The following is a 27595-nucleotide window of genomic DNA, read 5'->3' as shown; positions in this document are numbered from 1 at the left end:
TGGTTGATTTAGGTGCAATCTTACTGGCAGCAATATCCTTGCCTGTGAAGCACTTTTGTGCAAAGCAATGATGAAGGCACGTGTTTCCTTGCAGGTAACCATGGTTGACAGAGGAAGAACAATGATTCCAAGCACCACCCTCCTTTTGAAGCTTCCAGTCTGTTATTCAAGCTCAATCAGCATGACAAAGTGATCTCCAGCCTTGTCCTCGTCAACACTCACACCTGTATTAACAAGAGAATCACTGACATGATGTCAGCTGGTYCTTTTGTGGCAGGGCTGAAATGCAGTGGAAATGTTTTTTGGGGATTCAGTTCATTTGTATGGCAAAGAGGGACTTTTAATTGCAATTTTAATTGCAATTCATCTGATCACTCTTCATAACATTTTGGAGTATATGCAAATTGCCATCATACAAACTAAGGCAGCAGACTTTGTGAAAATTAATATTTGTGTCATTCTCAAAAWTTTKGSCCATGACTGTAGAGAGTATAGGGATATTGTCATCCACGTTGGCGCCAACGATGTTAGGATGAAACAGTCAGCGGTCACCAAGCGCAACATAGCTTCAGCGTGTAAATCAGCTAGAAAGATATGTTGGCAGTAATTGTCTCTGGCCCCCTCCCAGTTAGGGGAAGTAATGAGTTCTACAGCAGAGTCTCACAACTCAATCGCTGGTTGAAAACTGTTTTCTGCCCCTCCCAAAAGATATAATTTGTAGATAATTGGCCCTCTTTCTGGAACAAACAGGACCAAGCCTAGCCTGCTGAGGAGTGACGGACTCCATCCTAGCTGGAGGGGTGCTCTCATCTTATCTACGAACATAGACAGGGCTCTAACTCCTCTAGCTCCACAATGAGATAGGGTGCAGGCCAGGCAGCAGGCTGTTAGCCACCCTGMCAGCTTAGTGGAGTCTGCCACTAGTACAGTCAGTGTGCTGTGCCTCGATCTAGGTTGGGCAAAACTAAACATGGCGGTGTTCGTTTTAGCAATCTCACTGGAATAAAGACCTCATCCATTCCTGTCATTATTGAAAGAGATTGTGATATTTCACATCTCAACCGATATTTTACTTAATAAGTTAATTCCCTCACTCTCACGCAGTATAGTCAATTTACACTAATCACTAATCACAATCTTGATGTGCATGCTGACGGAAAACAGGCTAGCCTGATGAATTTACTTGTGTAATGAGTCTTCTCTCCTGGTACCACCTAGTACCATAATACCCCGCGCATCTCCCGCAAGGCGATGTTGCTACACTTTTTTATAGCACTCTCAATTTACACCCACAGACCAAATTTGAGCCTTCTGTCACTCTTAAATCTATGCAGACCTATCATCACTTCTAAGCTATGTTACATGGCCTACCTGGGCCATATACAGCGTTTCCTCACTACAGTTCCCTGAATGACCTTATCATGCAGATGATTATTCAAATTTTGTAGGTCTGACCTTAATATTCACATGGAAACAGTCCCACAGACCCACTCCAACAATGGCTTTCCGACTCCTCGGATCAGTGTTTACGTCCATACAGTCTCCGAATCTACTCCACATTCCACAATGCTACTCTGGACCCTAGTTTATGTTCCCGCTGATTAAATGTTGCGGTCCACTTAATGTTTATTTCTCATATCCTACTAATCGCACCACCATTTACTAATGTTTGCATATCCTACAACCGATCACTGCTCAGACCACCAACCAAGGATCAGCAAAGTCGTTGCTATAAATTTCATCGGACTAACCCTACGATGCACATACCCCAAACAACCCAAACAAACTTCTAAGGAAACTAGCTCTCTAGTACATACAAAAAAATACCGACCCTGAACAAAGCTTCCACAAAAATTGGAATGGAAATGCCTATACACCAATGAGACTCCACTGACTACTTGAAACACCGTACCTTGCATATCGAAGCAGCCCATCAAAGCTCTCATCATCTCTATCTTGCCAACTTAATTGAGAGAATACGAATCAAAATGGATTTTGATACTGTCGCAAAGCTAACTAAAAAGCAGTATTCCCCAAGAGAGAATGGCTTTCATTTCAGCAGTGATAAATTCATGAACTTCTATGACGAAAAGATCATGATCATTAGAAAGCAAATTACGGACACCTCTTTAAATCTGCGTATTTCTCCAAAGCTCAGTTGTCCTGAGTCTGCACAACTCTGCCAGGACCTAAGATCAAGTGAGACACTSAAGTTTTTTAATACTATATCTCTTGACACATTGATGAAAATAGTCTTGGCCTCTAAACCTTCAAGCTGCATACTGGACCCTATTCCAAATAAACTACTGAAAGAGCTGCTTCCTGTGTTTGGCCATCCTATGTTGAATAAAATAAACAAACTCACTAAAAGTGGCAGTAATAAGGCCTGTATCCATTCCTCTCAAAAACATTTTTTTTAAAGATGTTGCGCAGCAACTCACTGCCTTCCTGAAGACAAACAATGTATACGAAACTCTTCAGTCTGGTTTTAGACCTCATCATAGCACGGAGACTGCACTCGTGAAGGTGGTAAAATACATTTTAATGGCGTCAGACCAAGGTTCTGCATCTGTCCTCGTGCTCCTAGTGCTGCTTTTGATATCATCGATCACCACATTCTTTTGGAGAGATTGGAAATCAAAATTGGTCTACACGGACAAGTTCTGGCCTGGTTTAGATCTTATCTGTCGGAAACATATCAGTTTGTCTCTGTGGATGGTTTGTCTTCTGAAAAATCAGCTGTAAATTTCAGTGTTCCTCAAGGTTCCGTTTTAGGACCACTATTGTTTTCACTATATATTTTACCTCTTGGTGATGTCATTCGGAAATATAATGTTAACTTTCACTGCTATGCGGACGATACACGGCTGTACATTTCGATGAAACATGGTGAAGCCCCAAAATTGCCCTCCCTGGAAGCCTGTGTTTCAGACATAAGGAAGTGGATGGCGGCAAATGTTCTACTTTTAAACTCGGACAAAACAGAGATGCTAGTTCTATGTCCCAAGAAACAAAGAGATCTTCTGTTGGATCTGACATGGTATATCTTGGATTATGGTCTTTACAAGTCATTCTCGAAGGCCTCAGGGCGGTATTTCCTGGACGCATGAATTCTCTTATTGATCTCGGAACATGATGTAAGGAATATTCCAAGGGACAGTTATTTCTTGCCGATTTCGTATATTGGCACAGAAATATGAAACTGTGCTGTCCATAGATTACTGATAGCAAAGAAAATCGAAGGTCAGTACGTTTTGTGACTTTAGATTAAGAACTAATTGGAGATGTCTGCAGCCTGCTCTCCTGGCGTACGCGCGGGATATCAGCACTGGAACTAATACTTCAGTGGTTTTGTGCTAATTCAGTGTGCTTAGAATCTATGAGCTAGAACCATAAACATTTTGAGCATGATACTCCAGTGCTAGCCTCTCTGACACTGGTTCTGTTAGCGCCGTAGGGCTGATTTCTAAGGTTTTACTGCTAACAGCCAAAGCCAATTCCAGCATGGGCTGTGCTGCATACGTATTTTCCGATTTGGTCTTGCTTACATACCTACACGTACACTAATGGTCAAAAAGACCAGGCTCCTCTATCGGTCCTAAATTTCCTAAGAAACAGCTGGAGGCAGTAGCTGTTCTCCTATCGAGGCTCTGTGATCTTGTCTAGTCTCCATGATGAGAGACAGCAGACTCGGGGTCTCGATTAAGTTATTGCAAGACCATTCTCTCAGTAGGTCAATATGATATGAGTGTAGTCTGGCCCAGGGTTGAAGTGAGGGAAAGAGCATGGGGCGACGCGGACCCCACTTGCCTGTACTCTGCTGGCTCAGTCTCGCCTGTGAGTCCTGTTAGCTGGTGCTTCTGATTCCATGACGTCCCAAGAGGGGTGCGTCATTGAGTGGGTTGGTCCACGAGTGATCTCTGCTGGTCGGCGTGTGGACGCCCTCCATCGCACCCCCCCATTCGCGGCTCGACCACTGGCTCCCCGCTCCCGCTGCGCTCCTCCGGGTATCAATTCTATGCCGTGGGGGGGAGAATTGTGTTGGGGCTGTACTTGACTTGTTCGGGTAGTAGGTTGGCTGGAGTGAAGAATATCCTGCTTGTGGTGTGGGGGGCTAGCTGCTTTTTGCAAAGAGTAGGTATAATGGAGGTTATATCTCTGGCTCGTGGCGCCGGCTGGCGGGAGGGTATTCGTGCAGACAGGGGCATCAGTGTCTCACGCGACACCCCTGCCTGCTAGCCTCAGCCCAGTAGTTTATGCTTGCAGATAGTTTATGTTGCTGAGGGCTAGGGTAGGTCTGGTTATATGGAAGTACTTATCCCTGTTTATATCCGGCCATGTGCTGTGGTGAATCCATAAGTGTGCCTCTAATTCTCTCTTCAATAGTTTATCTCTAGGTCTCCTGTTCCTCTCTTTCTTTCTCTATAATCTTCGTCTCGGGAGGACAGAGCCTTAGGACCATGCCTCAGGACTACCTGGCCTGATGACTCCTTGCTGTCCCCAGTCCACCTGGTCATGCTGCTACTCCAGTTTCAACTGTTCTGCCTGCGGCTATGGAACCCTGACCTGTTCACTGGACGTGCTACCTTGTCCCGGACCTGCTGTTTTGGACTCTCTCTATAGCACCTGCTGCCTCTAACTCTGAATGATTGGCTATAAAAGCCAACTGACATTTACTCTAGAGGTGCTGACCTGTTGCACCCTCTACAACCACTGTGATTATTATTATCTGACCCTGCTGGTCATCTATGAACRTTTGAACATCTTGGCCATGTTCTGTTATAATCTCCACCCGGCACAGCCAGAAGAGGACTGGCCACCCCTCAGAGCCTGGTTCCTCTCTCGGTTTCTTCCTAGATTCTGGCCTTTCTAGGGAGAAACCCCCCCTTTGGGGTTTTAGGCTGGGTTTCTCTACAGCACTTTGTGACACCGGCTGATGTAAAAAGGGCTTTATAAATACATTTGATTGATTGATTGTGTGTGTTTATGTGTGTGTTTATGAGGCCGGTTGATCTCTCTCTCGCTCTCTCGCTCTCCGACTTTGAGGAGGGCTTCCTAGCAGCAGTAGACCTCTCAGGATGAGAGGAGGCATGAGGCCAAACCTTTTCCTGCCACCCGGCATTCCACAATCCATGCACCAACCCCAACCGCCAACCACTCTCCCTGCTGTAGGGGTGGCAAGCACTGATACCCTTTAATGTACTTTAAGCAGGGCCCCGGTGTACAAATAATACATGGGGAAAAAATGCTAATGTGCGCAAAGCCCAAAGCCCCGGTGATCGCTGGCGCCATCCAGGCTTGGCACGCGTCGTGTGTGCGTTCCCAGTAATATCGGAGGGGGGATACGGTAATTGCCACAGCTTMATTTGCACTCGCAATTTTACACCTGTCTCTCCTCTCGAGTGGGATCGTGCTGTAGTCATTTCAAAACAATCAAATTAGGCTATGATCATTTCAATGTGCTTTTCGTTTACCGTATGATGGAATCCTGTGATATTGAAATCATACAATAGTGGCGTTTATCCAGCGAAGAACCCACTGGGAATTTACATTATGTTGAACATGAGAGAACAACAAGAGCTTTAAGTAATGAAAGGGAAGRCCGACTTGCAATATGACACACTACAACAATACCTTTTTTCACATTACTGAGCATGAGCTAAAATGAGCCAAGCCTAGATTTACTGGGCTGACCTGGTTACGAATCCACCAGAGTTGCTGGAACTGTGCAGGGAAGGACAATGTGAAAGGAAAATACCTGAGCCAGCATAGTACAGTTTGAGTCAATACGATAGTGTGCACAAGTGATTGCGGGACTGGGTTGACCTTTACATTATGACCATTGGGACACCCCACTGACTGGAGCAGAGGCCTTTGGGAAAAAAATAGGGGTATCCTTGGGCATATCTGAAATGGCACCCTATTCCCGACGCAGTGCACCTCTTGACTCAAAAGTAGTGCACTATACAGGGTCCCATTTCCTGACTCAGTCATCTTTAAATAAACTCTGCAGCGAGCTATGGAATGTTCCAGAGCAGGTTCTAGAGTGGGGTGTATGGTTCTAGTGGGGTTTGAGAGCTGGTTCTAGAGTTCCACTCACCCTGGCGCTCTGTCCGGCGATGAGCTGGTCATCCTCTGTCTGGACGCTGGTCCTGCTGCGGGCGTCGTAGTCCTCCTGCTCAAAGTCTGAGTCATCCTCCAGCTTCCTCGAGGTTGTCTTACAGAGAATGGGGGGGGGGGGGGGGGGTGTAAGACGGAAGAAGTACAGAGGGAGAGGGGGGATGAGAGGGGGAGACAAGGTTGGAGAAGAGATTAGAGAGAGAAGTTGTAGGGGGAAGGAGAAGGTGATGGGTGTGGGAGAGTGTGGAGAGAGAGAAAGGAGAATAGTAGGATGTAGGCGAGAGAGAGAAAGAGGACGATATAAGAGTAGAGAGAAGAGGAGAGAGATATAAAAATGATGGCTGATAGATCACAGCTGCAGTGTCACAGCGAACCAGACGATTTTTAATGACATCCGATTATACTCACACACGGACACTTCTATCTCTACACTCGCTCTATTGGGTAACGTTCACTTGCCAACTCACTTCTGCGTCCGCGGTTTGAGTCTGTGTTTTAGTAAAGTATGAGTGCAGATAGGCCTTCTTGTCAACGGTGAGGGGGGGCTAGGCGGACAGCCAAGGTCAGATCTCCTTGTGGTTGAACTATTACAGCGTTTTATAACGCTTGACTCTGATTTCAATCCTTGCGATCAATTGTTTTTAAGAAGTCTTGCTGGTGGTTTAGGCAACGCACCAATATAGAGCACTATATACTCGCTGAAATATGTGGGATCAAATCGGCACAGAAGGGAAAGGCGGGGAGGGTATAATGTTGCCTGTAGAGTTCCGTGTTTCTTTTTTCTTCGTCAATCTTCAAGCTTGTGTCTAACTGCTAGTCTCAGCGAAGCTGACGCGGGTGGGGACGTGACAGACGGTTTTAGACTGGCAGGACTCGGGGAGAATCTAGTTCATGAGTGTTGAAAACGCAATTAAGAGCAGGATGCTTGGGGGGTCGGCTTCCGGGCCAGATGCGGAGGAAGTTAGCTGAAGTGGAAGAGTGGGAGTGAGCTGGGCTCAGTCGCCCTCTGTTGTTTGTCAACAATGTGTCATATCTCACAAACTGTATAACATCGTCTTACCGTCCTCATACTCCAGACATAACAACCTCCTCTACAAGCTGAAGAAGCACTGTCACGCCCTGGCTTAGTATTCTTCTGTTTTGCTTGTATGATGTTTTTTAGTTTAGGTCAGGGGTGTGACATGGGGACATGTATGTGTTTTTGTAGTTGTCTAGTGGTAGTTATCTTAAGTATGTTATGGCTGCCTAGATTGGTTCTCAATTAGAGGCGCTGTGGTTCATTGTCTCTGATTGAGAGCCATATTTAAAAGGCAGTCATAGGGCATTGGGGTTTTGTGGGTAATTGTTGTGTTCTATGTGCATGTTGCACTAGTCTTTGATAGCTTCATGACGTTCGCTGTTTGTTGTTTTGTTTCGTTGTCCTTTCTTCTAATAAAGAGAAGATGTATTCCCCCGCTGCGCCTTGTCCTCTCTCTCTCCATTGAACATCGTCGACAGGAATTACCACCAGAATCGGACAAGCGGCGTGTCAAAGCGCAACAGACCCACCTACTACAGGATTTCTGGACATGGAGGACGAATTGGATGGTAAGGGACCTTGGGCTCCAACCAGGAGAATATCGCGGCCCCAAGCTGAGCTTGGAGGCAGCGAAAGCAAGAGAGCGGCGATATGAAGGAGGCAAGCAGGAAGCAAGGCTGGAAGCCCGCGAGTACAACCCAAAATTTTTCTTGGGGGGGTACAAGGGATGTGGGCGAAGTCAGGTAGGAGACCTGCGCATTACTCCGTGTACTTACCGTGGAGAGCGAGAGACGGGCAGAACGCGTTAACCAGTAGAGCGCATGGTGTCTCCTGTAACGCGTGCATACGCCCGGTTCGGTACATTTCAGCTCCACGTCATCTGGCCGGGCCTACGATTGAGCATTGAGCCGGATTCATTGAAGCCGGCCACAACCATCTGGCCACCATGCAGTCCCCCGTCTCCTGGGCCGGAATTTTACATGGACAGCCTTACGCATGGTGTCCGGTTCGCGCTACATCAGCCGTGCGGGTTATTCCACTCCCCGCACTGGTAGGCGACGGGGAAGCGTACACCGAGGTAAGGTTGGGCAGTGCTCAGTTGTCAGGGAGCAGTACGGCCTGCACGGTCCCGGTATATCGGTGCCACTTCCGCCCCAGTCCAAGTTACACCAGTGCCCCCCACACGCCCAGGTTTCCAGTGCGTCTCCATGAGCCCTGTTCCTCCTCCACGCACTCTCCTGTGGTGCGTGTCTCCAGGGCTCGGTGCCTGGCGACATAGTGGAGCTCCGGACTGAGGGGCAGCTCCGGACTGAGGGGCGCAAGCTCCGGACTGAGGGGCGGCAGCTCGCGGACTGAGGGGCGGCAGCTCGGACTGAGGGACGGCAGCTCCGGACTGAGGGGACGGCAGCTCCGGACTGAGGACGGCAGCTCGGACTGAGCGGACGGCAGCCTCCGGACTGGCTGACGGCTCTGGCTGGTCATGCTGGCTGACGGCTCTGGCTGGTCATGGCTGGCTGACGGCTCTGGCTGGTCATGGCTGGCTGACGGCTCTGGCTGGTCATGGCTGGCTGACGGCTCTGGCTGGTCATGGCTGACGGACGGCTCTGGCTGGTCATGGCTGAGGACGGCTCTGGCTGATCCTGTGTCTGGCGGAAGGCTCGGGCTGATCCTGTTGCGGAAGCTGGCGCTGATCCTGTTGGGGAAGGTCGGGCTGAACTGGAGGCTGGGGACACCAGTGCCTCCAGTTCCGGCACCACGCATCAAGCCTCCTGTGTGTCTCCAGAGTCCTGTACGCACTGTTCTTTCTCCCGTACTCGCCCTGATGTGCGTGCCCTCAGCCCGGTACACACAGTGCCGGTACCACGCACCAGGCCTATAGTTAGCCTTGAGTCCAGTGTTCCCTGTTGCTGCTCCCGCACTAGCGCTGAAGGTGCGTGTCCTTAGCCCGGTACCTCCCAGTTCCGGCAACCGCAGACCAGGCCTATAGTGCGTCTCAGCCGGCTAGAGTCTGCCGTCTGCCCCAGCGGTGCTGAACTGCCCGTCTGCCCAGCGGCTGAACTGCCCGTCTGCCCAACGCGTCTGAACTGTCCGTGTCTGCCAGCGCCCGCATGAAACTGCCCGTCTGGACTGAGCCTTCAAAGCCGCCCGTCTGCCATGAGCCTGCAAAGCGCCGTCTGCCATGAGCCTTCAGAGCCGTCCCGCCAGACAGGAAGCCGCTAGAGCCTTCGCAGACAGGAGCCGCTAGAGCCTTCCGCCAGACAGGAGCGCTAGAGCCTTCCGCCAGACAGGAGCAGCCAAAGCTTCCGCCAGACAGGAGCAGCCAGAGCCTTCCGCCAGACAGGAGCAGCAGAGCCTTCCGCCAGAACAGGATCAGCCCGAGCTTCCGCCAGACAGGATCAGCCTGAGCCTTCCGCCAGACAGGATCAGCCGAGCCGTCCGTTCAGCCATGACCAGCCAGAGCCGTCCGTCAGCCATGACCAGCCAGCACGTCAGCCAGCATGACCAACCAGAGCCGTCCAGCCAGCATGACCAGCCAGAGCCGTCAGCCAGCCATGACCAGCCAGACCGTCCTCAAGCCATGACCCAGCAGAGCGTCAGCCAGTCCCCGGATCTGCGTCCCTCATCCGGAGCTGCCGTCCCTCAGTCCGGAGCTGCCGTCCTGCCAGTCCGGAGCTGCCGTCCCTCAGTCCGGAGTCCGTCCCTCAGTGCGGAAGCTGCCCCTCATTCCGGAGCTGCCCCTCATTCCGGGTGTTTGCCCTCAGTCCGGTGCTGCCCCCTAATCCAGTGGGGTTAATTTGGAGGGTGGCAATTTGGAGAAGGCTACCAAAGCGGGTTTTGACAATGGTGGAGTGGGGCCACGTCCCGCCCCCGAGCCGCCGCTATGATGGGGCCCACCCCGGACTTCCCTTTTCTATGTCAGTTTGTGCAGTGCGGAGTCCGCACCTTTGGGGGGGGTACTGTCACGCCCTGGCCTTAGTATTCTTTTGTTTCTTTATGTTTTTTAGTTAGGTCAGGGTGTGACATGGGGAATGTATGTGTTTTTGTATGTGTCTATGTAGTTATCTAGTTATGTCCTATGGGCTTAGATTGGTCTCAATTAGAGGCAGCTGTGGTTTCATTGTCTCTGATTGAGAGCCATATTTAAGGCAGTCATAGGCATTGGGGTTTTGTGGGTAATTGTCGTTGTCATATGTTGCATGTTTGCAACTTAGTCTTTGATAGCTTCACGTTCGTCTGTTTGTTGTTTGTTTCGTTGTTCCTTCTTCTAATAAGAGAAAGGTATTTTCCACACGCTGCGGCCTTGGTCCTCTCTCTCTCCCATTGACGATCGTGAAAGAATTACCCACCAGAATCAGTCGGACCAAGCGGCGTTGTCAAGCGGCAACAGGATCCCAACTCTACCAGGATTTCTGGAATGGAGGACGAATTGGATGGTTAACGGGACCTTGGGCTTCAACCAGGAGAATATCGCCGCCCAAAGCTGAGCTGGATGGCAGCGATACAGCAGAGAAGCGGCGGATATGATGGAGGCAGCAACCGAAAGCATAGGCTGGAAGCCCGGTACAAACCCAAAATTTTCTTGGGGGGGGCTAAAAGGAGTGTGGCGAAGTCAGGTGGAGACGCTAGCGCATACTCCCTGTACTTACCTGTGGAGAGCGAGAGTACGGGCAGACACTGCGTTACGCAAAGTAAGCGCCATTGGGTCCCTGTACACGCGTTGCATACCCGGTTCGGCTAATCCATGCTCCACGTATCGGGCCGGGCTAGATGAGCATTGAGCCGGATGTCATGAAAGTCGGGCCCAACGCATGCTGGCCACTCAGTCGTCTCCTCGGCGGTCTTACATGGCACCAGGCCTTTACGCATGGTGTTCCCCCGGTTCGCACTACATAGCCCGGTGCGGTTATTCCACCTCCCCGCACTGGTAGGCGACGGGGGAGCGTACAACCAGTAAAGGTGGCAGGCTCAGTGCCAAGGGAGCATAACGCCTGCACGCGTCCGGTATATCCGCGTGCGCACCTTCCGCCCAGTCCCAGTACCACCAGTGAGCCTACACCACGCACCAAAGGCGTTCCAGTGCGTCCCGAGCGTGTTCTCCCACGCACTCTCCCTCGTGGCTGCGTGTCTCAGGCCTGGTGCCTTGGAGACTGAGGGGCACTCCGGACTGAGGGGCAGCTCCGGACTGAGGGGCGGCAGCCCGGACTGAGGGTGCGCAGCTCCGGACTGAGGGGCGGCAGCTCCGGACTTGAGGGCGGCAGGCTCCGGACTGGAGGGTACGGCACTCCGGACTGAAGGGAACGGCAGTTCCGACTGAGGGACGGCAGCTCCGGATGAGGGACGGCAGCTCCGACTGGCTGACGCTCTGGCTGGTCATGGCTGCTGACGTCTCTGGCTGGTCATGGCTGGCTGACGGCTCTGGTGGGTCATGGCCATGGCTGACGGTCTGTGGCCTGGCATGGCTGGCTGACGGGCTCTGTGGACTGGTCAATGGCTGACGGACGGCTCTGGCTTGGTCATCGGCTGACGGACGGCTCTGGCTGATCCTGTCTGGCGGAAGGCTCGTGGCTGATCCTGTCTGCGGGAAGGCGTCGGGCTGATTCCTGTCTGGCGAAGGCTCGGGACTGAAACTGGAAGGCACTGGGACACCAGTGCCCTCCAGTTCCGGCACCAACCATCAAGCCCTGTGTGTCTCCAGAGTCCTGTACGCATGTTCCTTCTCCCGTACTCGCCCTGATGTTGCCAGCCCTCAGCCGGTACCACAGTGCCGTACCACGCACCAGGCCATACTACGCCTCTGAGAGTCCAGTGTTCCCTGTTGCTGTCCCCGCATAGCCTGGAAGGTGCGTGTCCTTAGCCCCCGGTACCTCCAGTTCCGGCACCACGCACCAGCTATAGTGCGTCTTCAGCGCTAGAGTCTGCCGTCTGCCAGCGGTGCCTGAACTGCCCGGTTCTGCCAGCGCGCGCCTGAACTTGCCCGTCTGCCCAACGCCGTCTGAACTGTCCGTCTTGCCAAGCGCCGCATTGAACTGGCCCGTCTGCGACTGAGCCTTCAAAGCCGCCTCTGCCATGAGCCTGCAAAAGCCGCCCGTCTGCACATGAAGCCTTTCAGAGCCGATCCGCCAGACACGGAAGCCGCTAGAGTCCTTCCGCCAGTAGAGCCCGCAGAACAGGAGGCCTGCAGCAGCCTTCCGCCAAGACAGTGAGCGCCGCAAGCACTTTTCCGCCAGACAGGGCAGCCAAAGCCTTCCGCCAGAACAGGAGCAGCCCTAGAGCCCAGAGCCTTCCCAGACAGGATCAGCCCGAGCCTTCCGCAGACAGGATCAGCTGAGCCTTCCGCCAGACAGGATCAGCCAGGAGCCGTCCGTCAGCCAGACCAGCCAGAGCCGTCCGTCAGCCATGACCAGCCAGAGCCGTCAGCCAGCCATGACCAACCAGAGCCGTCAGCCAGCCATGACCAGCCAGAGCCGTCAGCCAGCATGAGCCAGCCAAGACCGTCAGCCGCCATGACCAGCAAGAGCCGTAAGCCAGTCCGGAGCTGCCGTCCCTCAGTCCGGAGCTGCCGCCCTCAGTCCGAGTGCCGTCCCCTCAGTCCGGAGCTGCCGTCCCTCAGTCCGGAGCTGGCGTCCGTCAGTCCGGAGCTGCCGTCCCTCAGTCCGGAGCTGCCCGCTCATTCCGGAGCTGCCCCTCATTCCGGTGTTGCCCCTCAGTCCGGGCTGCCCCCTAATCCAGTGGGGTTAATTGAAGGGTGGCCCATTTGGAGAAGGCTACCAAAGCGGGTTTTGAACAATGGTGGAGTGGGGGCCACGTCCCGCACCCGAGCCGCGCCTTATGATGCCACCCCGGACCTTCCCCTTTCTAATGTCAGTTTTGCAGTCGGAGTCCGCACCTTTTGGGGGGGGCGGTACTGTCACGCCCTGGCCTTAGTATTCTTTGTTTTTTTATGTTTTTTAGTTAGGTCGGGTGTGACATGGGGAATGTATGTGTTTTTGTAGTGTCTAGTGTAGTTTCTAGTTATGTCTATGGCTGCTAATTGGTTCTCAATTAGAGGCAGCTGTGGTTCATTGTCTCTGATTGAGAGCCATATTTAAGGCAGTCATAGGCATTGGGGTTTGTGGGTAATTGTCTGTGTCTATGTTGCATGTTTGCACTTAGTCTTTGTAGCTTACGTTCGTCTGTTTGTTGTTTGTTTCGTTGTCCTTTCTTCTAATAAAAAGAAGATGTATTTTCCACACGCTGCGCCTTGTCCTCTCTCTCTCTCCCATTGAAGATCGTGACACCATTAGTCCAAAAAGCTGGTTTCTATTGAAAACAGCTTTGGAGACGCTTCTTCTCGAAGACAAACCGATCTCTCGCAAACCCACCACACGAACATGAAGACGTTACGGTTATGCGTGTCTACACGATACAAAGGCAGGAAGATAACAGACGCTATATCCGACAAATGTCAATATCTCGCACATCTATTCTTCGTGTGGTACATAGAGGAAGACGAGGAGAAGATTGTAATGTGTGTGCGTTCCAGATGAATGGGAGATGGCACTGGAGTTATAGCGATTGTTTTACGAGCTCCTGACAAATTTTGAGCTCCTGACAAAATCTGCTATTTTGTGTGTTTTTATACGCTGATCTGAATTTATTTATTTTTTTTACATCATGTTTTCGTAATCGTTTCCAGTGACCGATCGCTACTCATTGTATGTCTTATTATTACTTCCATTACTACATGTCTTACTTTTCTATTTTTCTCTATTCTTTTTTTCTTCTGCATTGTCGGGAAGAGCCCATGAGTATGCGTTTCACTGTTAGTCTCACACCTGTCGCTTACAAAGCATGTGACAATACAATCTTATTTTATTTGATGGCAGCCTATTCCTATATAGTGCACGCTTTTGACCACAGCACTATAAGCGCTGATCAAAAGTAGTGCACTATAAAGGGAATAGGGTGCCATTTGAGGACGACCAGGATGAGGATTTGACTGCTTGCACCTCCTGCAATTGAATCATTTCCCCTTTGTTCCCAGAAGAATGGATATGTGCTCCCTTTGTGTGTGGAAATGAATGTGAACATTGAAGCCTTGTTTTAGTTGAATTGCGTGGGACGTTCCAGTTTCTGGAATGGACATATAGCAGATGTCTGCGGACGTGTGTACGTGTGTACGTGTGTGTTTGAGTGTGTGTGTGTGTGTTTGTGTGTGGAATGCTATTTTATTAACGCTCTACACACACACACCCGACCATACTCAACTTCTGAAATTAACACCGTGAAGAATTGCCCCCATAATCCCTTTCTGTTGTAGGCTACAACTAGGCCCTGCCAGCAGGTTCTAAAGAAATAATTTTCTAAAGAAATCCATGTACACCAGTTTACATGGGAGCAAAAAAGCACACACCACAAAAACATCCTTCAGACGTTTCACATGAAAGGCTACACATTGTATTACGGAAGTTAGGCTACACAATGACGAGAAATCATAGATAGTCCACCAAGCCTCCAAGAGTAATTGAACTTGGAAATAGATTATGAGGCTGGTGGGTCGGTCTCGGCCCGTTCAAAGCCTCTGTTTTACATTATTTACCAACATCAAATTATTTCCCCGTAATTAGATTTTTCTCGCCACTGCACTGCGAAACATTCCAGCAGTCCAAAGTAGAATACATTTATTTGCACGGTGGTGTTGGGAGAAGGGGGGTAGGAGAAGAGAAAAAATGCTAGACAAACACTATCTAGTAGGCTTACCATACTGGATACAGTGTGGTGTGGCTGAGTCTATAAAAATGACTAGGTAATAGGCTTTGTTGTAACATCAATACAAAGTCCAATAACACAGTCTATGGAACTAGCCTTACAGTATTATGTTATAAGTAAACAAGTCTTGTCAGAGCCAGAACAGCCCATAGGGTAGCAGCCTAATTCCATTTTCTTTCGCACCCCGCTGGACAGGAAGCTAGTCTATCTCAGGGACTTWCCCCTAATCCATCTCCTTAATGCTGAGTGGCAACCAGAGAGGCATCGGGTACTATTTTTAGAGTCTGGTATGACTCGACCAGGGATCGAACCCCTAACCTTCCAATCTCAGGGTGGATACTGTAACCACAAGGCCACTGAGGTGGTCTATTCCTACCAGCCCTAAAGTCTTATGTCATGTTACACTGCACCATAAGGTTTCGTGTGAAGCGTGAAGTTCTTTGTAATTTAATTTCCATGTCATTTAATTTCTCATCCATTGACATCAAATCAGGGAGATTGTTTGTGATTCATCTTGGGAAAATGAAAGTTCCACGTGACCTCACGCAGGGCACATTCTTGGAATTGGATAATAATGAGAAAGAAAATGAGAAAATAAGGTGAATCCTAATGTACACTTGCTCATGCATTGATGTCAATGGGAGAATAAGTGTGTCTCACAGATGACACCCATGTTCCTATATAGTGCACAACTTTTTATGGGCCCTGGTCAAAAGTAGTGCACTATAATTTGGTACGGAGTCTGTTCCCAGCATGCTTTGAGAAGCGTGAGAGGAGTAAATGAGGAAGTGGACATACCCTGATCATAAGAACGGCTTTCCGTATGTCACGCACGCCGTCGTAGACCAGGCGGGACGCGTCGATGAACTCGTTCTCCTCGAAGGGCTGTGGGGGGTTTGTGCTCAGCGCCTCGATGGCCACCTCCACTTGTTCAGCGAAACGGGGCATGACTGGAAAAAGGGATGGAGAGAGAGAGAGGGAGGGAAAGNACCTCTCTGATGAGAGTAGGCTACCCGTCCTGTTGGGGGAGGACGCAGAGAGCTGTGGGTTGGCAGCGCACTACATTGCTGCCTGCCATAAGTTGAGGGACAGTGTCTGACAGACCAATCAACCTGCACATGTCCTTTACTGTATGTTTATTGTTATTGTTGAATGTATGGTTATTTTGACCCTTGGTTATTGTTGTTACTGTTGTCCCGTTGACAATTTTGATTCTCATTTTTACATTGTAAATAAGCTTTGGCAATATGTACACTGTTACGTCATGCCAATAAAGCAAATTGAATTGAATTGAATTGAATTGAGAGAGAGTAAACAAAGGTGAAAAACAAGGATAAACAAAGGTGAAAAACAAGAGAAATGTTTTAAAAACATCCCTCAAAAGTTTATCTTTCCCCCTGGGGGGACGGGCACATTGATTTGAGAGAGGCGGAATACCACAAGAGTCATGTGTGTGTGTCTATGTAAGACAACGTGTGTGTGTTCTATTCTCAAACCAAGGACACACACTCTGCGTGTCAAACACATCTTCTGAAGCGGAGGTCCCAGACTCTGTCAATCTAAAAAATATGAGATGTCACCAGAAATCTGGCACCACAGGGATAGGGCACAACACACAAGGGGTGGAACAGTGTCAAAGGTACCCACAGGACAAACAGAATAATATTAGTCTGAGGAGAGATTAAATAGCATTAATATCACTGTGTGAGTGGTAGGCTGCTAATGTGCTAGCTTTGGTTGGCAGCCATTCACCTATTAGTGTGTCAGTGCTAGCATGCTAAGGCGCTAGCTCTGGTTGACAGCCACKCAAGTTAACAGGCTGAAAATTMATTGCCAAAACAAAAGGCTGCAAAACAAAAAGTTRCGAACTCCGACAAAAACAATGACTGGCATTTARCGGGAATATTAGTTTGGCAAGCGTTGCCAACGGAGCATCTGWATGTTCTTTGTGCGTTCACAGGAGGGGTGTTGAATTTGAATAAACGCCAGGGCAATCGTGCCGAATATATTCATGTTGAATGGGACAGCTACATAATCATCTTCAGATGACTCGTGATGATCTGATATGCAGGCAATGTTTAAAGGGCCAATGCAGCCATTTTGATCTCAATATCAAATACTTTCTGGGTAAGAATTCAGTACCTTACTGTGATGTTTTGAATTAAAATGGTCAAAAATAAAATAAAAAGCAATACTTTTGCTAGGACTGTCTGKAAGTGGTCTGAGTGGGGAGGGGAAAATGGAAAACTAGCTGTTATTGGCATAAAGGTTTGGAACTCTCTTTCCTATTGGTCTATTAACTCATTTACCACTTGGTGATGTCAACAGACAGGCCAAAGCTMCATCGCACCAAAACAGGCTTTTCAAACAGCTCCTACACTAAAAGACCATTATCATAATTTTCACAATCTCAACAGTATTTTTCCCAACCTCATAGGAAAGCGTGTTTACGACCGCACTCGGCCTTTAATAATTGTTTTAACGCTGTGGTTCTGCTTGAGCAGTAACAGCTAAATCAATGTGTTACGGTTATACCACCTGACTGAGAGAACAAAACTGAGCGAACAAAACAATATTTAGGTGGATTGACACGACCTTGTTTGACCCAGTCTTGTGTTATTGAATTGAGCCGTGATTAGAGCCGGCCTGTTCCCTTTTCACTGTCAAGTGGACACCAGGGACACACACACACAGCACACACACACACACAATCACACACACGCAGACACACACGCAGTACCCAATCCGTGTAGATGTCGTGCCGCCTTCACAATTTTCAGATTCAGCAGCAAGCGCCTCAGTCTACAGCTTGTACTCATTATCTGTCTACACTGAGCCRTCGTCCCATTTCAGGGGAGAAAAGGGGGCCAGTGCAACAAGACGAGAGGCACTCGCAAAGAACCTTCTGATGCATAAAGAAAATACCAAAAACCTGACCTAATATTCTCTGAGCGGCTGTTGAAATACATATAAAATATTCAGAGAGGCATGATAAAACAAATACAATCAGAGGGATRGATTTGGAGAGGGGGTTGAATTTGGGCTCCGGGTCACTGGTGAAGAAGAAGAAGAAGGAGAAGAGCACGTCTAATGAGAATGCTGGAAGGGAGGGTGAAAACAATTAACGGAGGAGGGACAAAAACGACAACAATAACAAAGATTTAATGTGCTTGTGGATATGCCCCTGAAACCCCCCACAAACACGTCTGTGTGATATTATTGGAATTCTCCTCAGAGCTCTCTCTCTCTTCTCTGTTCACCGTGAAGTGACGCAAATCAATTAGAAGCTTAAGCCAGAAAGGTAAATAAGAAAAAATACACATAAACGTATGATTTAAAAACACTGGGGCTGGTTATTATACACCAAACATAAAAGGTGCTACAAAAACTGTTTTAATTTTTCTTCTCTCAAATATATATATTTTTTTAATTTCAGTTTAATCCACTTACTGGATAAGCGTAAAATAGGCTATTGGGAATTTTGTGCATGGCTAGGGTTTTTAAATAAATGTTCTCCGAGACGCTTAATGAGGAATGTTGCTGGTGGTAATGGRGCAATTTCACTCATTCCGGTTGAGAAATGATAAAGGGAATTAAACGTGACCGCGTTGGAATATATATATATTTTTCTCCCCCTTCCTAAGCCCAACTATAAATCAAGAGAGAAGTCATGAAAGTACAATGAATGAAGTGAATGCTTAAATATCCGGCAAAGTGCTTTGTGGCACCACGCAGCCAACATAGACATCCTCGAGGCCTAAGATCACACAGGGACGGCTCCGCTCGCATTGTGACATGATAGACTCCTCATAGGAAAACAAAAACACTTCCCACTTCCGCACAAACAAACCAAACGGCTGTAAATCGCAGAGCGTACCGTTAACCTTCAAACCGGAGCCGGCGCTGGGATCTGTGTTTTCGCCTCTTGGAAGGGAGGGAGGGAACAGAGGGAGGAAATGGAGTGAGGGAGTGCATTGCCACGTCTGACCGGAAGTATTTCCAGCCCCCACCCACCGCTCTCTCTCCATCACAAACACGCACACATGCAAGTACACACACGCGCACACGCGCACACACACACACCTTTTTGATTTAGCTGCTGCTGAGACTTCTGCCTACGAGTCTCTCTCTGGGCGGTCTAGTTCGCCCCAACCTCAGCTAAACTGTCTCACCTCGCTGTACATCCTATACCGCTGATTCCTACTCCAATACACTAGTCAGCTTTTATTCTACACCACCCACCCACTGCTGCTGAAGGAGCAGCTCACCTCCTCTCTCTCTTTCTAACTCCCCCTCCTCTTTCCTCTCCTCGCTTTCCCTCTATTTCCTCTGCTCTCCTCTATCTGAAACCCCCGGTTCCCGTCATCATAACAACTGAGAGAGACAGAGAGGGACTCCGTTTCAAAACACTGTGTCTGTGTAGTGGGAGAAACACCTGGGCAGGGTGATGCAACTTGGTGGCCATTTTGGAGCTTGTTGATTCTTCACATAGCTATCACACTCTCCAGTCCTCTCCTCAGTAATGTCATTCCATCAGTTGCTTTTGGTTGGAAAACAGAATGTAACCTGTGCTAGAACTGACATAGGCCTATTTGCCATTCAATACAATATGACATGACTTTTAGTGTGTGTGTGTGTGTGTGTGTGTGTGTGCGTGTGTAATTACTCTCCCATATTGTAGACATGCATGACCAAACCTTGAAGAAATTCAATTTCCAGCGACATGCGTAATGACTAGGGTTGCGATCTTTCAATAAATTCCCTGGTTTTCCAGGTTGGAGGATTCCCAGAATCAGCAGGGAAATTTCTGGAAAACCAGGGAATTTATTGCATTTGAGTCATTTAGCAGACGCTCTCACCCAGAGCGATTACAGGATAAATTAGGGTTGAGTGCCTTGGTTAAGAGCACATCGACAGACTTTTCACCTCGTTGTCTCGGGGATTCGAACCAGCGACCTTTCGGTTATTGGCCCAATACTAGGCCATATACCAGCTTTTTAATCTACCTTGTCTGGGAAAAACCTTAATGATCAAGTTAAAAAATAAATAATTCTGGGGCTGAAGATGAGTTTAAATGCAGGTGAAGAGAGGGGGAGAGAGAGAGAGAGAGAGGAGAGAGGAGAAAGAGAGATAACCCCTTTCCTATGAGGCTATTGATTTACACCCCCTCCTTCAAGGACAAGCCTCAATCCCCAGGTCTGTGTGTGTGAAGTAGAATGTCTGTCAGGAATCTATGGCCCAGCTTAATAGAGTTGTGCAGTCTGCCTGTGTGTGTGTGTGTGTGTGTGTGTGTGTGTGTGTGTGTGTGTGTGTGTGTTGTGTGTTTGCGCGCGGTGGCGGCACATGTGTGTGTGCCCGACTGCCTGTACTATCCCAAACTATAAATCTAACTGGGCCAATAAGTGACAGGGGTCAAAGGTGAGACACTTGTGATAAGCAGAGTGGGTTGGATAGCTTGACCATTTGACGCCTGTCAAAGGGGAGGTGAGTGACAGCGTCTAGCGTCGAGTGGCGAGTGGCGAGGACATGCTAATAGGGCGCAGAGATGCATAGGCACAAAAGCTCACGCAAACACGTACGCACGGAGACACACAGGCGAGCATGAATACGCACATGCACGCAGACACACCTAGACTTGGGCTGGCTTCTCTGGAGGATCTCAGCCAGGCAGGTCAGAAGCTGATGGACACACTCTAACTAGCTGGCGGTCCTACAACAAACACACACACACACACACACCACACACACCTGGCTTTAGTTTACACAAAGTGCAACACCGGCCCAGGACACCACCTGTTCAGTCCTCCTCCACTGGCTCCTCTCCTCTCGCTCTCCTCTCATCCATTTTATATCCGTTTTTATTTCCCCCTCTCCACCTCCACGTCGCACTGTCTCTCCGCCAGCTTTCAGGTGGCACCAATTTAGCCTCTGACAGAGCAGGCCCCAGGCCAAACCATGCCACTGTGCCACCTAAAGTAGAGATTAGTCTGTTGTTGTGTGTTTGCATGTGTGTGTGTGTGTGTGTGTGTGTGTGTGTGTGGGGGGGGCTCCGCTGTCACACTGCAGTGGACATGTGCAGTCAGGTGGACAGGGCCTTCCAATTAAAGCAAGCTTATGTCACAAATGGTGCACAATTTTCTTTTTGTTTACTACTTCTCACCAGGGCCCATGGTTAACAGTAGTGTACTATATAGGAATAGGATGCCATTCTGGASACACTCCAGGTGTGGCAGTGGAACAGTCAGTGGTTTGACGACTCCATACGTGGCGGCTTCTATTTCCTTGTATGCTTTTAGACAGGGAGTGAGATCCTTCGAAATCAGGAAATAAACACAAATAGTGTGATCCAACGTGCTACGCCCAGATTGATTAAGGGCTCAGTTCAATCAGATTCGCTTTAACCGGCATCCTCATAGCGGTGTCGGATGTGGAACTGCGTTCGAGCTGGGAAATCCAAAAGTGGCTCCCGGAATTATACCTTAAGCGGACATTGCCATTGGCTGCATGGAGTCGCACTAAAAGAAATCCAATGCAGCCTTGTGTACAAGTTTGAACACTAGAATTGCGAGATGTAATCTACACATAGATGAGGCTGATAGAAACCTCCATTATTTCGTAGCCTACGCTTTCTCGTTCTGAACTGGGACGGGTGTGGGCTTCCTGACAATGATCAAGAGCTGCTTACCGATTTGACAGCTCCAACGCAGTAACACCTCCGACACTGCCAAAACATCAGCTATGCGGGTGTCGGCTATCGTCGGTTAACGCTTGATCCGATTTAATCTAGGACCTAAAATCACGGTACACCGCGGGGGTAGCAAACTGTCCATATTAGCATGCTTCACACTTATGCACTTTTAAGGATACCGGGTCAACCACGGACGAAACTTGATTTATTCTTAGCCTTGGAAGTAAAAAGAAGAAGAAAAGGCTAAACATAAGAGTAAACAAATGGATAGAGGCGGAAAGTATTACCTGTGGTCCCCTCTTAGTCTTGTCCTGGCACACTGGTCTTGCAAGGTTATATAAAATAGGTTTCACTATCTATGTAAGATACGATCAGTGTGATCCGTGTGGTAGTCCAGGGCTAGTCCACCCCTAGAGATGAGTATCAAACCTGACCCCATACCCTCCTTCCTCACCCTGGCAGTCCCATCCCGCCATCGTTCCTCTCATCCGTCTTTCTCATTACAAGTCATTTAGCAGGGTGGGAAATCCATTGCTGCTCTGTTTATTTACCCTCTGCCGGGATAATGAAAGAGACCACCAGCGTTACTCGAGTGCCTCTCGACGCCGGAGGCAATAAGTCACAAACAAGCATTAAACAAGTCACACACAGTGCCGCCGGGGCCGGCTGTGCTAGGCTAGGCTAGGCCCGTTGTTTTACACACACAGAACAGAGGAACCTATGGCCTGGCTTCCTGGACAAAGATTAAGCCTAGGCTTAAGACTTTATCTGRAATGGAGTGTGTGTTTGCCCAGCCAGACTGCATGTACTTCCCCAAACTATAAATCAGACTGGGTTCGTTGTTGAGGAAGAGAGGGGAGGGGGGGTGAGTGACAGTATCTGGCGTTGAGTGSCGAGCACACACTAATAGGCTTGCACGAGCGCACAGAGATGCACAGGCACACAGGTAAACACCAATACACACAAGCACACACACACTTGGGCAGGCCTCTGACGAAAACTCTTAACTTGATGGCAGTCCTACAGTACACCCCAGAGTCCTGGMTGCAGTTTACACAGGCAACAGCAGACCAGGAAGCCACCTGTTCACTTCTCCGCCACTGACTCCATCCTCTCCTCTCTCTCTCTCTCCTCTCATCCAAATGTCATCTGTTTTTTCTTTTTCCCTCTCCACCTCCACATCTCACTATCTCTCCGCCAGCTTTCAGGAGGCACCAATGTAGCCTCTGACAGAGCAGGCCCCAGGCCAAACCATGCCACCAGTGCCACCTAAAGTAGAGATTCGTCTGTTGCCGTGTACGTGTCTTCTCCATGTTGAAGTCACACTGCGGTGGACGTGTACAGTCAGGTGGACAGGGCCTTCCAATGACAGTAGGCTGGCTTCTCAAATGTCTTACGTCCCTATTCCCTTCATAGTGAACTACTTTTGACCGTGGCACATGGGGCTCTGGTCGAATGTAATGCACTTCATAGGAACATGGTACTATTTGGGATGCATTCCAGGTGTTGCAGTGGAACAGGGAAAAGGGGATACCTAGTCAGTTGCACAACTGAATGCATTCAACCGAAGTATGTCTTCCGCATTTAACCCAATCCCTCTGAATCAGAGAGGTGTGGGGGGCTGCCATAATCGATCATCCACGTCACGGCACCCGGAGAGCAGTTGTTGTTGGGGTTTAACTGGGCAGAACGGGGGAACTTGCCGGCTCGTGGATTCAAACTTGCGGCCTTCRGTTACTGGCCCAACGCTTGACGACTCCATACGTGGCGGGTTCTATTTCCTTGTATGCTTTCAGACAGGGAGTGGGATCTTTTGAAATCAGGAAATAAACACAAACAGTTTGTTCCAACATGCTATCCCTGGATTGATTAAATCATGATACACMGCAGAGTAGCAAACTGTTCAATTAGCATGCTCACACTTTTAAGGGTAACCAAGGACAACACTTGATTTATTCTGAGCCATGGAAGTAAAAATATGAAGAAAAGGCACAAAATAAGATTAAACAAATAGATGTAGGCGGAAAGGTATTATCTGTGGTCCAACCCTAGCCTCGTCCTAGCACACTGGTCTTGCGAGGTTACATAAATATGTTTCACTATTTACGCAAGCTCACAAGGTCAGTGTGGTAGCACGAGGCTAGTCCACCCCTAGAGATGAGTATCAAACCTGACCCCATTCCTCCTTCCTCACCCTGGCAGCCCCATCCCGCCATCGTTCCTCTCCTCCATCTTTCCCATTACAAGTCATTTAGCAGTGTGGGAAATCCATTGCTGCTCTGGTTATTTCCCCTTTGCCGGGATAATRAAAGAGACAATCAGCGTTAATCGAGTGCCTCTCGCCGCAGAGGCGATAAGTCATAAACAAGCATTGAACAAGTCACACACGGTGCCATCTGCCCAGATGTGCTGTGCTAGGCTAGCCCTGTTGTTTACACACATAGAATAGAGTAATCTATGGCCTGGCTTCCTGACAAAGACGAAGCTTAGTCCTGGAATAKAAATCATGGTCTATGGTTATTCACCATTGAAAGTACGGTTTAATCCAGGACTAGGATTAATCTGTGTATGGGAAACCATCCCCGTGGGCCTACTTTCTGAATATGACTATGAAACTGTTGATAGGTGGTATATTCAACAGACCATGGTTGGTTGGTGTCAGTTCTATGTCAACTCAGTTCAGTTCAGAAATTGAGTTTATGAATTGGGAGAAAACGGCCATCATTTTCAATTAGGGTTTATTCTAATAATGTCAATAAACTCTCAGTTAACTCCATGGTGTTGACTAGGTTCAAATGAATCATCCCTGTTGAATCCATCGACACTACACCACAGAACAGTACATTACAGTACAGTACTGCACAGTAGAGCCTTGTATCAGTGTACAAGCATCACATTGTGAAGCTTTTGCAAAAATATATGAATCACGGTTATTGATCCGTAAGTCAAGGCATTGTAATCAAGTACAGTAAGTCAAGTAGTAAAGTACAGTAAGTCAAGTAGTACAGTACAGTAAGTAAAGTAATATAGTACATTAAGTAAAGTAGTACAGTAGGTAAAGTAGTACAGTAAAGTAGTATAGCACAGTAAGTAAAGTAGTACAGTACAGTAAGTAAGTAAAGTAGTACAGTAAGTAAATTAGTAAAGTACAGTAAGTCAAGTAGTACAGTACAGTACAGTAAGTAAAGTAGTACAGTAAGTAAAGTAATACAGTACAGTAAGTAAAGTAGTACAGTAAGTAAAGTAATATAGTACAGTAAGTAAAGTAGTACAGTAAAGTAATACAGTACAGTAAGTAAAGTAGTACAGTAAGTAAAGTAGTACAGTAAAGTAGTATAGTGCAGTAAGTAAGTAAAGTAGTACAGTAAGTAAAGTAGTACAGTACAGTAAGTAAAGTAGTACAGTACAGTAAGTAAGTAAAGTAGTACAGTAAGTAAAGTAGTATAGTACAGTAAGTAAAGTAGTACAGTACAGTAAGTACGTAAAGTAGTACAGTAAGTAAAGTAGTACAGTAAAGTAATACAGTACAGTAAGTAAGTAAAGTAGTCCAGTAAGTAAAGTAGTACAGTAAAGTAGTATAGTACAGTAAGTAAAGTAGTACAGTACAGTACTGGACAGTACAGTGAAGAGTGCATGGTCACATCTCCGGCCAACAGGATTAGTGCCTGTCTGGGAGATACTATACTGTACTACAACGCCCCACAAAGTCACTTTGGGGGCTGCCTAAAAAAAGATGGGATGAATAATGATATGAATTCATGAGGATGTGTTCTCCCCTTATCAGAGGTTATTACAGGCTAATGAGAGTCAAACCACACTCATGCAGGAGCCACTCTTCCCCTGTCCCCCTCCTGCCTTCAGTGAAATGAATATAAACTGCCTGCCTCGCTCCTTTTTTTTCAGGAAGAGAAAAAAAGAGCAAGGGAAAAAAACATGGTAATGTCGAGTTTTGAACTGTTCAAACCCGTTAGCTAGCTAACGCCCGCTCAGTCAAAGGAGGAGACGTGTCNAGCAAGGGAAAAAAACATGGTAATGTCGAGTTTTGAACTGTTCAAACCCGTTAGCTAGCTAACGCCCGCTCAGTCAAAGGAGGAGACGTGTCGCACATTAACCTTCATGGGGTCTGGTTGTAGTGGCATGCTCAATTGATGCTGCTAATTGAAATGTAGAAGGCGAGGGGGGGGGTTGAGACTGACTCTGACCGGGGTCTTATTCGTCTTAACTATATTTCTCTTTGATGGAGAGCTGTTTTGTTGCTTGTTCCTCCCCTCCTTGTGTTTTAGTGGCGGTGGTGTTTGTTAAATGCCGCCATGCACATCTGATCTGCACCATAAAGCACCTCTATTGATCCCTGGTGAACTTTATCCATCCCCCTCTCTCTATCATCCTCTCCATCCCCCTCTCTCTATCTTCCTCTCAATCCTCCTCTCCCCTCTCTTCATTGTCCTCTCCCCATTATTCTCTCTCCATCATCTCCCTCTCCCCATCCACCTCTCCCTTCTCTCCACCCTCTCCCTTCTCTCCCTCTCTTCCTCCCCTCCCTACATTTCAGCAGAACGTACGTCTATGGATTTCAGCTACATACCCAGCGGAATGTACATATGAGGGAACATACATAAAGCGGATGGAATATAGGATATATACTGTATGTTGACATTTACTTATACGGCATCAAACCCAATCAACGAGACACAAAACATCTATAGCTGTGAGTGTAGGCCACGTATCAGTCCTCATGTGTATGAAGAACTGTATCAAACAGTTTGGCTTCGTCATATCCCATGTTTCCATGGKGTCCACTAGTACCTTTTTCATGTTTGGTCGATAGGTTGTTGGTCGACCAAGATTTTTTTTWGTTGAGCAGTAGCAAATATACTTTAAAAAAATGTGTCCACATTGTCTGATTCACGCTTGTCTGAGTGGACTAATCCATTGCAGAGGCCAACGGGGGTGGCACACCAGTATCACCAGTAGTATATTTACAGTTAATTACCATCATTTCTCATCTCCTATGTTTTTTTGGTTACGATAACTTCTGTTAATACATTCCATATATTATTATTACACTCTGTCATTGTAGGAGTGGACACGTCGTTCGCAGAGGGCACAACCTAGGCTATACAAGTTTTGGTTTATTTCATTCCAATTTGTTCATCGTCTTTTGTTTGGAGCACTCCTGTATATCTTGAGTAAGGACACGCACCTGATTACGCATATAGAAGTAGGCCTAGGCTCCCTGGTTTGCACGCAAATGTAGGCTTATAAATGTGCCCGTTTGGGGATGTGGTACTCGTTCTGATTGTCTTAACTCATCATCACCCCCGAGCTTCTCAAAGTCATTTTATCTTCGCCTCAAAACAGCAAGTAAACAAAGTCTGTTTTTTACATCCATTGAGAATGACAATAGTGCCTCAACGTAGCCTATTTGAAAAATCTTTCCAGCTCTCTCCCTTTCGCTAACAACTCAGCATCAAAGGGGGAAATAAATGTCGTGCTTTGATCCGGTGGAAACGTCATAAAAAAAGGTCTACCTGATTACTTGCACAAATAGCCTACAGCTGTGTCTGTCTGTCTGGAGTTCACTGGTGTGGGAAACTCTGAGGGCCCAGAATATTTTATACAATGTTGCAAGTTTGCTAGCACCCAGCTTTGCCCAAACCTAGTTAATAGTTGAAACATTGTTTCAAGTTCCTTGCAGACAGGCCATGCGTAGCCAATGTGATTTATAATATTTATTTTCCTCAGGATATTTTCTGCCTGCAGGCTGTAATGTTTTTATTTGTGGGCTTTATGTAGGGTATTTTTACAGATTGGCAATGGCAATAGATGTTACTTTTAGATTTGTATAATTTTMATYGAGCAATAATTTTGATTAACCACATGACAAGACTTAATTCTGAATGAAATGAAACTGTTCCATGAAAATGTGCACATGAAAATCTTAGCTGGCACGCAGATCAGTAGAAATGGTACGATATTTGAACTCCAAATTTAAAAGGCTGCCGACCGCTGGTGCAGCC

The 27595-nt window shown here is 47.9% G+C and overlaps 1 protein-coding gene across 1 annotated transcript in view; it reads right to left on the bottom strand.

The window, feature by feature from the left end:
• The window catches only part of LOC112080654 (catenin alpha-2-like), a 611175-nt gene that overhangs the window by 46467 nt on the left and 537113 nt on the right, over positions 1–27595 (bottom strand). Inside the window, 3 exon segments of the mRNA XM_070442653.1 lie at positions 6101–6196; positions 7204–7218; positions 15686–15837. Coding sequence (XP_070298754.1) covers positions 6101–6196; positions 7204–7218; positions 15686–15837 — 263 coding nt within the window.

This window comes from Salvelinus sp. IW2-2015, unplaced genomic scaffold (genome assembly GCF_002910315.2).
Source record: "Salvelinus sp. IW2-2015 unplaced genomic scaffold, ASM291031v2 Un_scaffold16412, whole genome shotgun sequence".
Lineage (NCBI taxonomy): Eukaryota > Metazoa > Chordata > Actinopteri > Salmoniformes > Salmonidae > Salvelinus > Salvelinus sp. IW2-2015.
This window is presented reverse-complemented; position numbering and strand designations above follow the sequence as displayed.